The sequence below is a fragment of the Fulmarus glacialis genome, unplaced genomic scaffold (assembly GCF_000690835.1).
Source record: "Fulmarus glacialis isolate BGI_N327 unplaced genomic scaffold, ASM69083v1 scaffold9255, whole genome shotgun sequence".
NCBI classification, from domain to species: Eukaryota; Metazoa; Chordata; class Aves; order Procellariiformes; family Procellariidae; genus Fulmarus; species Fulmarus glacialis.
In genome coordinates, this window is record NW_009214888.1 from 1 (window position 1) to 14,674 (window position 14,674).

The 14,674-nt window shown below is 36.1% G+C and overlaps 1 protein-coding gene across 1 annotated transcript; it reads left to right on the forward strand.

The window, feature by feature from the left end:
- Nucleotides 1–1,163: 1,163 nt before the first annotated feature.
- On the forward strand, nt 1,164–11,117 carry LOC104077484 (chromosome unknown open reading frame, human C18orf54). Its single transcript, XM_009578739.1, has 7 exons — nt 1,164–1,464; nt 3,250–4,026; nt 5,525–5,675; nt 6,856–6,964; nt 8,391–8,522; nt 10,075–10,148; nt 11,039–11,117. Exons 1-7 carry the CDS (start codon nt 1,164–1,166, stop codon nt 11,115–11,117), a joined length of 1,623 nt encoding a protein of 540 aa, XP_009577034.1.
- Nucleotides 11,118–14,674: the final 3,557 nt, after the last annotated feature.

Below are 14,674 nucleotides of genomic sequence, written 5' to 3' on the forward strand. Positions count from 1 at the left end.
CGCTTCTTTTCCCCGCGCTGACTGCTTCTTCTGAGGGGAAGGGGGCCGGGAGTGCCCGCCACGGCCGGGTCTTCCTGTGCGGGCCCGGCCTGCCTCCACTGGGGGTGTTGTGTGGGGATGGGGCCCCGGGAGGCCTCTGTGCCGGTGCCTAGCCCGGCTCCTCGGCTTTCCGGGGAAAACCACTTCGGCCTTTTGGGAGAGCTGGTCCCCACTGTGCTTCTTGCGTATAAATCCTTATGCCGCTATTGCGTTATGATCCTTATATGCATGTGATACCGGATATAACATAGTTATTAACCTTTGTTCCTTGTTACAGCGCCTGTTTTCTTAACACCTTAATAGATTTTTCAAATGGTTATTTTACCTACAGGGGTGAAACGAACTGTTAGGTTTCTTTCAGTGACCTTGACCATCCTGATTACAACATTTGGAACAAGCCTGCACTTCCAACTCTTCAATTTACAGTTTGTGGGGTTATGAAGGCAGTTGGATTGGGTTGACTAAATTGCATAGATAGGATGATTCTAAGTGCTCCCATGCGGCTTGTAAAATTCTTTTGCTGTGTGTACCCATTCTGGTTATATAAAAATATCTGCAAGGGTAATGGCTTCCTACTCTTGTTATATTGAGTTGTTTAGTTTTTCATACTACCTAAGCTACTTTTCCTTCTGTTTTTTGTCTGGTACTCTTGTGCTGGTTCTGAAATCAAAAGTTACGATACTTCTATGTGTCTTTGCTGAATTGTTTGGTGACAAATGTCAGCAATTCTTACATGAAATCCTGTTCTTGCAAAAGAAGGGTACTGAGGTTCCTCTAGAACTAGCGAAGAGCTAGATTCTCATGCTCTCTTGTTACATTTTTTTTTCCACTACCAGAGTTTCAATATACAAGAAGTTTTCCCTGTTGTTATCTCTTTTTCCAGAGCCTTTATTTTCTGCCTTTTACTTTGCTAGGGGTGGCGAATATATATGACAAACTTCTTTGAAAAGCAGCAAGTTGAATAGCTAAACAGTAATTTTTAGGAGAATAATAAAATTACATAGCAAAAGTAAAAAATCCTAAATACGTTACAGTTTATGAGAAGACATTTCGGTGCAGATGATCACTTGCAGTTTTTTTTCTTTTTCCATTTAGATTGATTAAAAAGATGAGTGAAGATTCTAATGGAAACCTGGATAAAAATCATGACAAGCTCAATAAAAGAAAGCACTACCTGCTCTCCTGATTCAACAATATCTTCTCTTTTAACAAGTGATAGCATTGACAGCAATAATCCATATTCAGACAATTTGATTCACTACAAGGACAAGCTTTACAGCTCTGCATCTGAGGCTCTGGAGGCTTATATTGAAGATTTTGATCGAAGTCTCACATCTTCAGAAATAAGCACTGGAAAAATCTGCATATGTCAAAGCACTCCCAAACAAGTTGAGTTTTCAAAGCATCATGCCAAAGTAAAACATGGTATGTCTTCTGCAAATATGTCTTTTAATAAGTTTTGGTGTTTGTTGATTTTTTGTTGTTGTTGTTGTTTTTTTCTTTTCATTGCCAATGGTATTGCAACTCCTTGTCGCACACCATGTGTTTTGTTGATGGACTATTCCCTGCACAGCTTGCAAGTCTTTACGGTATAGTAAATGATGCTTGGTCATGGCTAGGAATATTTATCATTCTCTGCAATGCTTTTTTGTAAATGCTTGGTGGATTGGTGAGAATTCATGACCACACTCATAGATGCAATAATAAATTCCAGAGTATGGAATAGAAATTGTGTTTTCTATATGTGAAGATATGCTAAAGACAGTGTAAATCATTGCTTAAACCTGAGTCTTGGAAAAAAATCTGTTTCCTTTCTAGAGTAAGTAACATCAGAATCTAATTAATTGAAGGAGTTCCCTTAAACACTGCTTTGTCTTAGAACAAAATTTGTCCCTTATCCATTGATTTTTATGGAATGTAGTTTTGGGTCTGAAGCCTAATCTGACAGGGTAATGTATATGGGTTTTAATTGGCTTTTGTCATTATTAGTTAGCTTGAATAAATAAATACTTAATTGATTATATGAATTTAATGAGAAGATCTAACTGTGCTTGAGCTAATTTATACTGCAAATGCCTTGTCCCTTACATCTAAAATAACAAAGTCCTAAGTACAGGCAAACTTTGTACCTGAAAAAGGATGCTTGGCATGGACAATTATGGTAGCATATTGTATTATTCAGGGTTTATTGTTTTTCTTCACCATAGCCTATAACCTTCCTCTAGCTTCACACCTTTTCTTTCTTTCTCTTATCAAGACAGCTGGTTTTTAGCTGTGTTTAGCTTTCAGTTTATATTTTCCTAGTAGAAACCATCTTCTACTTAAGTTTAACTGACTTGCCAAAGAAAAATAAGCACTCTGATTATCACTAAAAATGAGAAACTGTTGTATGAAAAATGTCATCTGCTCATATTTTACTCTGAAATTTCTCTGTTGCTGTTCTTCGCAGAAGTCTCATTAGCTCCATTCACGTATTAGCTAGTCTGCATGTATGTTTTGTATGTTATAATAGCCTGTAATAAACAGATTTCACTTACTGATATTACAGTGAAAGTGAGGAAGAAATAGCTTCCAGGTAGTAGCTGAGGAAAACATTTTTGTGAATCAAAGTGCTTTATAGTTTCAGTAAAAAAAAAAAAAGAGGATTTAATGCTGTAATTTTTCCCTGAAAAACTGCCAAGTCAAATCTTATACAGCATGCAAGTTTCTATAGAATCACAAAATGGGTCTATAAGCCTGTTATCTGGCTACTTGCCTTGCAAGCTGTTTCTTTTAGCCATCTTTTTCTCTAGTAAATGTGCTCAATTTCAATATGGGGAAGGTCATCCCTAACATTATTGTCTAGAGGAAGTGTTGCTAGTAGGACTGAAATACTAAGGATGTATCTGCAAAATACACAATTCTGAATGTGCAACTAAAAATGGACTGTAGAATATTGAAATCTTGTTTCTCTTAAATAAAAAAACTAAAGAAAATACTCAAAGCTGTAAATGTTGTGTACTATGAAAGGAGGGGTAACTTTTGACTGGTAAGGTTTTTATCAAGATTCTGATTAGAAACGGAACCACTCTTGCAAGAACTGTAATTCAGTACCCCCTGGTAAAAGAATATATTTCAGCTTTAAATTATTACTTCATGTTAAATTTTACAAATGTATCATTTTGGTATGCTTGAAATTTAGCAATTCCTGTAAAAATCTTTGTTTTTCAGTATTGGATGATTTTAATCAGCACATAGGACTGGGTTCTCTTGCTTCACCCTGTAGAAGGCAGACTGAGTGTGACCCAGACTTGATTAGTCTTGCGACGGATGATCTATTAGCATTTCCAGCAGATGGATCACTGCCATTTGTCCAGCGTACTCCTTTTAAACGAAGGCATCAAAGTAGTGAGTGGAACAGGCGGTCACTTAAAACATCTTTCTGCCCTTACCAAACCTCACCACTCGATACTGAAAGCTGTTTCAGTCTCCAGGAGAATGGGAAAGCTGTTGCTCACCAGAATCCACACAAAGACTTCAGCAAAAAGGAATGCAATGGGTATATATCTGATAGGTACGATTCTGTCTCCTCTAAAGGAAGTTCGAGACCCTTGTCTTTTGAAGAGAACTCTAACACTTTTCCTGTTAAGAATTATCCAAGGTGGCTTACCAGTCAGAAGTCTGACTTAAGTGTATCAGGGATAAGTAGTATTCCCAATTTTCACTACCCAGTCTGGCTTAAGAGTTACAACCTTGTTTCTGATTCAACTAAAGAAAGCGATGGTCAAAATTTTAATATACAAGGCAAAGCTTCCTCTTCACAAACTTACGAGATCCTGAAAAAAAGACACTCTGTAGATAAAGACAGTTCTAATTTTTTTGAACAAAATGGTTGCCTGGATCTAAGAGGGGATAACAAAGTACAAGAAAGTTACAACTGTGACAATCCAGATGCATGCTTCCAATTTGATAACTCGTTTTCAAGACACACCAAAAAGCCATTCAGAGGTAACTATATTTCATATAGCTTGTTTTTTTAATTTTGAGGGCATGTGTATAAAGACATGTACATTTTTTAAACCAACACTCTCTAGCCATGCTAGTCTGACTGCACTCTACAGTAGATTTATTCGCGTCCATCTTTGACAAATGACTCAAAGCACTTACTAGTAGTTGACTAAGTTAAACAGCTTTTATACTGTAAGTTTTCATATATAAATCAATATTTAAGCATTCGTTTTACAGCAAAGTATTTATTACAGTAGCATATTTAGTACCTTACTGCCAGATAATTACAGTAATTCCATGAATATTTTAATAGAATTTCAAGTATTAAATTAAATTATATGAAGTGTAACCTTGGGGGAGAGAGATTCTTAAACATAGTGTAAATGAACCTGTCAAATTGGTAAGAAATACCATTTATCGTGTCGTCTTTTTCTCTACTTTACACAGTCCACAGGAGATATTTGTAACCCATATACTTAGGCTATCCAGTGCCTTCAGTTTTGTAAAGACTTTCCTTGGGAATCTCTCATGTAGCTACTCTTTGCAGCAGGCCATCGCTCTTCAGAAGCGGGGAGGTGACGCTCCCATGGTGAAGCACCATCTTTGTATTATGAAATATCAGCAAGATTTGCTTTGATATGAGAGATTAATGTTTCGAAGTGTTAATTACCTTCACTTCTGTCTAAGTTTATTCATTTAAAAAGAAGAATATTTTTTTTGTTATGCAAAGCATGAATATTGATCTCTTCCTTTTTCCAAGAGGTTATATATAAAAACTAAGTTAAAATGTTGTTTATGTTGTGAATTCAAAGTGACAAAATGCCAGATATGCAAATGTCTGCAAATACCTTTCTAATGTGTATACATGATGAACTTTAAATATGAGGTTATATCTTTTTTTACACACAAAATTTTACCAATCATGAACAGGCTAGGTATAAAAAAAAAAAAATTGAGAATTGTGTCTGTCATTTTGAGTGCTTATCTCCACCTTTTTTAAATGTGAGTCCTGTATGTGATTGTATGTGTGATTTGCATGTATATGTTTGCATGATTTCTCTCCCAGGTGTCTGTAAAAGAAGCTGTACAAAATAATAAGAAAATTAACCTAATAACTTACAGTATTAATAAGTAATATTTAATGTTGCATTGTGAATTAATATTAATTATATTTTCTATAGCATGAAAGCAGATTAAAAACATTAAATAATCTTGAATCCTGCATATGATACTTGTTTTACATAAGTTAGGAAAAGAAACGCTTGACTACTTTAAATACTCTCCTGGCTAGAACCTTGCAGATCCATCTGGTACTGATGATTTACATGCCATACTGCCATACCGAGATAACCGAAGAAGTTGTATTGGGGCTGTACTCTCTGTAAAATATTTCCAGTGCTAATTTGTCTGTAGTAATTTTCTTTGAGTATTACATAAAATTAAAAATGGAAATAATGCCCTTGAAGAGGATTTAACACATTGTGTCCTTCTTTTTTAGAAGACCAGCTTGAGCTACTTGCCTTGAAGGCTGACAAAGGTCTGGAGAGTTCAACTGAAGATTTGTCAAATACTCTGGAAAATGATGGCAGTCCTTCTACAACAGATATACTAGGAGCAGAAAGATCATGGGAAAATGCTCCAGGTGCTTTGTAAGTAAACATATCTTTTGGAATAATTTGTTCATGAAAATGCATAATGCACTTAATTGCTTTTGTATATAGATTATAAGTAATGGTGATGTGGCATGTACATAAAGAAAGGATTTACTATTAGATTTCTTGCTACTGCTAAATGTTTGCTATTTCAAGATCAGGATATTGGTGCACTGCTTTCCCTTTTTCATTGACTTGCAAAGAGTGCTATCAATATTACTTATTGTTGCCTTTTAGTAATATCTTTGTATATCAATGATATATAAGAAATATTTATTTCAAGAGAAAAATTATTTAATGGAACTTAAATTGACATATTGTGATTAATAGTTTATGAAAAACAAGTTAATAGTGTTTTTAATACTTGGTTTTTTTAACTTGTTAAAAAAAGCAATGTGGCCTTGGGAAGTTTTGGAGCAGTCTGAAAGTGAAATTTCAGTTTAGGAACTGAAAGGTTATTTCACAGGATCAAAGAATAGTAAAAATCAATACTAGAATTTCCTACAGTTTCCTACAGTTTTTAAGAAGCAGCTAGGTGTATGTGGTTCTGGGTGTTGTCTTTACCCTAGAAGATTTTGAACTATTGGTTAATTTTAGCAATATTAACAGGTGAGTAGAAGTCTCCAACTGCAGCATTTTTGCACATGAGAATAGAAACAGTACTATTCATGCTCCCATTGAGAGAGACACTAATCTAGTCTCCTGCTAGCCACCAGAATACCAACATAGGAGAACATCCTGGAAATCAGGTTTCATTACTATCTGTTTCTATGAGACTACTAGCTTTAAATTAAAATACCTTAGAGACTGTAGAAGAACTAGAAGTCAGTAAGCAGAGGGTACTATTTTTCTTTAGATGTTGAATATTAATGGAGAAGTACCTGGTGTAAGAAAAACACCCATGTGTAATAAATTATAGCTAAGAAGTCCTTACCTTGCCTTTTTTGTTTAGTTGATTTTTGTGGTTACCCAGGTTTTGATTATGCTGGCAAAACTGGGAAAAACAGTTGTGTGTTTCTCACACATACACCAAAGTGCTGACAGGACTACTCAGTGCCCCCTTGGTGTTGCATTGATGCAGTACATCTGGTTTCATCATAATGACTATATCCTAAAACAATTCTTTTAGTTTATAAACCTGTTGTTATTCTCCATTGCATGTGTAATGTTGGTTTAGCAAACCACCAGTGCCTGTGTGCTGTGAGGACATGGAGAATGCTCTACCATTCCCCAAGGCAGATATCATACATAAGTTCTTGGAAGACTGTTTAAATGACAAAAATAAGGTCAGTAAAATTGAGTATTTATTTCAGTGACTGCCCAAAATATGTAAGGCTGGTAAATATTAGAAGGGGGAATACCTGTAAATTGGTTTTTCTTCTTCTATAATATATAAAGTAGAAAGTCTAACTGCAGTAGTTCAGTCGTATTCGAGCATGATGAATTCATACAGTTATTAAATCCTATAATCTAACCCTTGGTCACAATTATGATTAAGAAAGCATCTAACTATAAAATGCTTTGCTTAGTACAAGTTTGACTTTTACACTTCATGTTTTGTTTAAATAATAATTTTCCTGCCTCGAGTAAAGGAAGAAATTTTTTTGTTATTCATGTATTAAATACTACTAATTTCCTAGCCTGGCTGATGTACTGTTGGGTATGAGTCAAGTTCAAGAGGTTAAGTTAAGTAATATATTTCTTATTATTTATGCTGTTGCCCTGGAATTGGATCATGGATTGAATTTACTCTTTTGATTATTCATTATTTTATTCTCATTCTTACATATTAATCACCTTCTTGGCAGTCTTAATATTGTTCAGTCTTTAATTTTGATTGTATGAATCCTTCATCCTTTTCTCAGCTAGGGAGATGAGCACTGAGCCCTGAGCACTGAGTATTCTGTTGAAAGGCATACTATTAATTTATGTACTGGTATGTTTCATTTACTTTCTGCCTTGTTGTCCTTGAATCGTAACTGCTCTAAGATTCTGTTTTCCCATCTTAGAGTAAACAGAGCATTACCCTTTAAGTTTTTCCACATACACATACTTCTGTTTCCCTAAGGAGTTAATTGACACAGAACCTAACGGTGTGCCTGAGTAATTCAAATTATTCTGTCTGATGAATGGTGCTTCACTGTATTTCATCTGTCATGCTTCCTGTTCTCTTGGTTCTGCTAGATCATCAGACATTTCTAGGCATAAGTATTTCTAGATTATCCACAAATTTTTGTCACCTTGAGTTAATTTGCTTTTTTGATTATAGAATGAGCAGATATCATATAGATGCTAATTATATGAATAAATCTATGTTTATCATTAACGAATTTTACTGGCTCTGTCAGTTAGGAAATGTTGAAACATGTTCCAGCGCTGCTGTCATAGCATTACAAGGACTGACAGTCTTAATATTCTTGAATTATTTTACACAAGCCAGGGCCGAGGCCTTTCTGTGTTGCTTCACGTCTTCCTAATAAGGTATGTATTTACAGTGATTTCACTGACCATACAGTGGCATAAATTAAGATGAACCAGTGGAGCATCATACATGTACAATTTATAAATAGACCTTTAAAGAATAGATAGAGGGAAACACTCACAGAGGTCAGCCTTTAACTTGTTTCAGGGAAGCTTCAGAAGTTGTTCGTTTTGTTTTATCTGCACTGCAGTACACTGCAAGATCAACAAATTCTTTGGATTTTGGTTTAGGAAAATAGTCTTTCTGGAGGTCATCATCACAGGCCCCTTGAAGCTTTGAAGCTAATGTTGTTTAAACTTCAAGCAATTCAAGGAAGTTTGAGCCAGAATGAAACTGCTGAGCAAAAAGAAGAGTTTGAAGAAGTGAGTAGCCAGTTTCCTTATGTTGTATCTTGTCAAATTCTATCTGCGTGTACATTTCTGACAAAAATTGTTAGTCCTTTTATAGACTTGGTTTCCAGTCATCTTAGAAAGAGCACTGTGAGCAGATTGAAACCAGTTAGCATCAGGAGCATATGTGCTGTGCCCTAAATCCCCTGTGTCTTGCTGCTGTTGCAAATTGGAGGCTCTGTGTTACATTACACTGCAGACTCTCCTGTTTGCAGGGGCACTGTGTGGCAGGTCAGTAACTCGACAGTGGCCTCAGCGGTGCTGCAGAAAGCAGTCCTTGTAGGCCAGGAGATGGCGACATTTCAGGCAATCCTGCCTGAAGAAGTAGACTCTGCTCTCCTCTGCTGCTCTAGCAATAGCTGTGTTCTGGAAAAGTTGTCTTTTGATAATATCCCCATTAATTCTAGGCTTTCAGGGGCATGTGCCAAACTTTTAAAAAGCCAGACATTCTCAAGTGCTCTATCCCTGTCTCCTTTGGCATCAGTGAGTTGGCACTTTTGTTTCAAAATTATTTCATAAGACTTTATTATCTCTTTTTACCTCTTTCATAATGTTGCTTGCATACAGTTTTTAAACTCTGTGTCCTATACTCAGTAGTGAATGAAATGCTCCATATATACCCGGCTCAGGCAGGCTGGGGGAATGGGCCGACAGGAACCTTGTGAAATTCAACAGGGGCAAATGCAAGGCCTTGCACCTGGGAAGGAAGAAACCCTTGCAGCAATACAGGCCGGGGACTGCCTGGCTAGGGAGCTGCTCTGTTGAAAATGCCCAAGAGGTCTTGGTAGGTACAAGATGAACAGGAGCCAACTGTGTGCCCTGGCAGCAAAGGAGGATCAGCAGGGCCGGGGCTAGAAGGACAGGAGCACAATCAATGGATCAGGAGAACTGATTGTCCCTCTTTATCCCTCAGCACTTATTAGACCACATTTATAATACTGCATCCAGGTTTAGGGCATCCAGGTGTCTCTCACTTCAGGAGAGACATCAGTAAGCTGGTGGAGGGGCACCTAGGTGGTTAGGGGGCTACAGCACTTGTTTATGGTGGGGAGCTGAGAGAACTGGGCTTGTTCAGGCTGGAGAAGTAGTTTTGGGGAACCTAATAGAAGTCTTCTTGCACCTATGAGGAGGGTATCAAGAAGATGGAGCTAGGGTCTTCATGGTGGTGCATGGTGGAAGGATGAGAAACAGGCATAAATTGAAACAGGAGGTTCACACTGGACACTGGGAGAAACTTTTTAACCCTGACGACAGCCAAGCACTGGAACAAGTTGTTCAAGAGAGGTTGTGCAGTCTCCATCCTTGGAGGTTTTCAAGATATGACTGCCCTGAGCAACCTGCTGTAACTTCTGCTTTGAGCAGAAGCCTGCCTCCTGAGGTCCTTCCCAACCTGAATTACTTTATGATGCTAAAAAGTTGTTGGCAATACTTTCCAATGCAATGTGCTAGAAAAATCCCATGTTTTCTGTCATACTCAGCTACATTTCCTTCCCTCAGTTAATATTTTTGTTTGTTTTTTTTTAAGCTTTCTGAAAAAGCAGAGGCTGAATTAAAACTGTGTGACAGTGAGATAATCCCTCTTACTAATTCTATTCAGAAGTAAGTGACCACAGGTTTTCTGACTTTTCACCATTTTCAGAAAGTGTGGAAAAGGAATGATAAATTAGGGGAGAGAGTTGTCATGTGATATGAAAACTTCGTTAAGAATAATAAGAATAATTAAAAACATGGCACTTCATGGAGCAGAGAAATATCTAATGAATGGATGCAGAGATGTGCTCTGTAAATGAACATTTGTATTTCATCTATATCAATAGATTAATTATTGCTACACATAGATCGACCTTAAAATAATCAGATTTGGAGAAGTTTGTAATATGGGACAAAATATTTTCTTACTTTTTTTCACTACAGTGGAGAAAATAATTGCTAGAAAACATGTTTCATTAATGAAATCAACAGAGTCCCACTAAACAGTTATAAGTAACTAAAGAAATAATAAGTTTGAGAAAAGGCAGAATGGAAAACAGGGTTCTATTATGTAGAACATTTGTTTGAACAAACTCAGTGTTGCAGTATAGTTTTATATTGCAATGTAAAATTAAAAGATTTTTTAATTTAAAAAAATACAGTAACTTTCAGTATTGATATGCTATTTTATAACATAATGTTTTGCAGTTTAACATCCTGTGTTAAACATCAATTCCATAACAATTTAATAGAAACTGTGTGTTTGTGTGAGCACCCGTATTTGAGAAGACGTATTTAAAATTTCAGTTCCAAAAAGTGTTTTATCTTTTCAAAAAAACATCTTAGTGTATTTTATAATCTCTAAAACAGAGTAAGTGGAAGAGTTAGACATAGAGATGTAAACTGTATATAATACCATTCAGACTGTTAAGCTGTTTGTAAGAAATCAACATAATTTTGTGTTAAATGTAAGTAGTGATTTATACACTGTTGTTAAAGTCTTCATTTTTCCTATCTAGGGCTTTACACCATTTGTCACGTCTTAAAAGTCTTGTTGAAGATAACAGTAACCAACAAGAGCAGACCAATGATCATTAAGAAGATAAACAAGAAAAAAAAGAATGATCTGTGAAGCTGATAGCTAAGAATATTTTAATATTGTGTAATTTAAATAATTTGTCAGCCTTACCACTGGTCAAACTTTTTTTGAAAGCTGAACTAGTGCATGTTCTCAGAAATGTTGTATTCAGTATTTCTGTACGTATTTGTTCTTTTCATTAATTATTTCAAATCTTAATTGAGTATTAGTGCTTCCAGTAGGATCTAACAAAATGTGACAAGAGATACCACTTTTTAAAGAATATTTCATTAAAATAATGTGAGCATTTTCATGGAAGAATCCGTGTTCATAAAAATTTACAAAAAACTAAACTATTTGGCCAATTCTACTCATCACTTCATTACAGGGCCTGTTAGAAACCGGGGGAGCTCAATATCATGTGTGAAGTTAAGCAGTAAGGTTTAGCAATAATATAAATACATAATATTTTCAGTGCTGTTCTTTCTAACAAGACTTGAGTTGATGTAATTGTATGCTCCTTTTTCCCTGACCACAAACTTACCAAATATATTGTATCAAAAAGTGTCTGAAGTCTTTTTCTCATCCTAGTAAAGCCTGGTTCTTTGAGGAGAGAATACTTGTTTAGAGGCATCCTGTTTAGGAGCACAGAATGTGTTTCAGCTGAATTGATCCAACAGCTGGTTGTCACTGTTACTGGGAAGTCCTAATCTCCCTTCCATTTTCCTTGGCTTTGTTCTTAGCTTTAGAGCATATGAAATCCTTCAGTGGGCCTAAATAGGCAGAGAAGTAATAGAATATATGGGTTTTTTTGCAGCATAATTGAATAGAATTAGCTCGTGAAAGCCACTGATAGGCACTGGAACTTGTGCAGGGGAGAGAAGAGTAGGACTTACCCCATTTGGGAGCAGCAAATTGAGAGACAAAGAGAAAAGCTGTAAGTAATAATTTGAGTTGTGAATTGAAATATATTGACAGAACACTTTGAAAGAAGCCTTTTGTACCTCTTCTGAGGCTTATATAATGCAGCCTAGCATTTTATGCTGTCGGTAACAAAGTATGTATGGCAACATGCCTTTCTAGTGAACTGTTTCCTTCTAATCTGGATATTTATAGGTATAGATGGGAAAGCAGGTACCTGAGCATGTACCGATTCTGAGAAATGAAATAAAACCAGGAGAAAAAGTAGAAGGAAGATTAGCTATGTATTTTTCCCTTCTTCCTGTTAAGAATTAGTAAGTAGAGAGATAATAATAAATTACTTCACTTTATGACTCATGGCACCATGAGAACATAAGTGGATCATAAGTAATACGTAATAATGTATTTCAGACAGATTTTATTGGTCTTTCTCATGCTGAGAGCTAGATCTGAAATTAGAGTACAGAAAATGAAATTATTCCTCTAGAAAACTTTCTTGTAGAAGCTTTTATAAAGCATTGCATTGCTGAGACATGAATGTACAAACCAGCTGATACTGTGGGTATAACTGTTGTCTGTGTTAAGACAGTATCTGTTTGCCAGAGGTCATTTTATCAAAGGAATTCAGATGCGCAAGAGAAGATGAGGTTTTTTTTTCCCTGACATCACACATATCTGAGTGTGGATCACAATGAATTTGCTCTAGTTTTGCACTACTCTGGATGCTGTGTGTAGGTAGTTACATAGAGTGTGTGTATGCTGCATTGTTTGAGCTAGTACACCTCAAACTCTCAGCACAACTAGTGTGGCACTGCTATCATAGCTCTGTTTCTGAAGGGGCTGATACCTATATAGCTCACAGTAGAAAGGTAGGTTTATTCATCCACATGTACAGATACTCCCTGGGGTGCTGGTAGCACGAGCAAGGTGGACCTAAGCAAGACTTGATGCCCTCAGTGTACTTAGAGGTTATACCACACTCCCCTTCTATCCTGCTTGCAGGGGTGCATAGGACAAATGTAAAGCACCCCTGCTCTGTTAGAACTTCTCATGATGTTAGGGCAGAGTTTGTTTGCTATTTAGAAAGTCTTTTTCATTAATTCCCCCTTGGAGAATCCTCATACCTATCCATATTTGTAAGATTCCTCATTCTTTGAAGTTTTTTTTATTATCCTCCAGATATTTCTCCTTTATCAGTTTAATGTACTTCGATGGAGAATTTCAGCACAACTTTTTTTGTTTTTTTAATGGCACACAGATCTAGATAACAACTAAAAGTATTGTTGACGTTATTGAGTATTATATTTACTAACTTTATATTGGCAAGGTATGAAAGTCTTTGATCATGCGTAAGGTCCACTGTGAGATACTGTACCGCACAACATAAGTACCTTAAGCATATGAAACTAAGCAACAAATGAGTGACACCTTCTACTTGTAAACAATAGAAGTTCAAATAAAAAAAGAATAGAATAAAATAATAAAAAAAAACCTAATAAAACACCATTAGTCAGTAGGCGGAGACAACTGGTTTCACATAAAAATAATTTTTTTAAAATGCTATCACGATTTTTATGGCCATTAAAGAGTATTTTAACGAGGGATTTTATCCCTTATATATCAATAAAAAAAGTAACTTTTTGGTTGCATACACTGGTCAGTTCTTGCAATTATAGCTGGAATTTAGTTTGCTTATAAGTTAGAATAAAGAAGTTGCCACTCAGGAAAAATAACGGAATATGTAAATCAAGTACTAAACAAAAGTAATCGCAATATCCAAGATGTCAGTGATGTTCTTGTCCTTGAGGCTAGGTCAGAGAAAAGGAATTTTACTGAACTACAGTCTTCCGTAGTGACAGTGGGAAAAACAGAAAGGCAGGCAGAAAGACAGAGATAGGATTTGGAGGAAATACTAAAATAAAATAGCAGGACTAGATAGAAGGGAAGTCACCGTTTCTCAGCAAGTTACAAGAACTGTTTGCTAAGGATGTACACAAGTATTTGTGATCTTATGTATTTGCATAATCAGGAAATCTTTTATGAGGAGGGCACTTCCTGAATTACAGTGTATATATATCAGTAAAACGGAGCTGAGGGAAGTAAAGGCTTTGATGAAGACAAGTATTGTGCTCTTAAATCTTGTGAAGATCCTATCTGTGGTAAGACTGTGACTTGGCATGGTGGGAGGAAAATAGATGGGATTTTTGTGTCTGGGATTTTTACCCCTTAAAGGCTTAGTGAGAGAGTCCATTGTGATACTGGTCTTGAAATTGAATGACTGTATGCTGCAGTTATCTTTTCGTCTGTAACAGTCCGTTTGCATTAGCAAATCTCTCTGCATCACTGTATTCACACTGATGCAAAAAGGTGCTGATATAGGAAAACTTAATTTCAGGCTCCAGATATGAAGACTAACAGTGCTGCCAGCAGAGGGTTAATTTGGCCAGAGTTTGTACCTGTTTTAGTCTGAAAAGGTGGATCCAAAAAACTGCAAACCCCATAGTCACTTATTATCATCCTATTAATTCTTTTCCTATGTATCTCTGACACTGCCAGAGCAGTTGTATTTGTTTTCCAAGAGATACTTACGGATTCTCACATACATATATATATAAAAAAATATATATAACGTATCTGGAACTGTGAAACCCTTGAA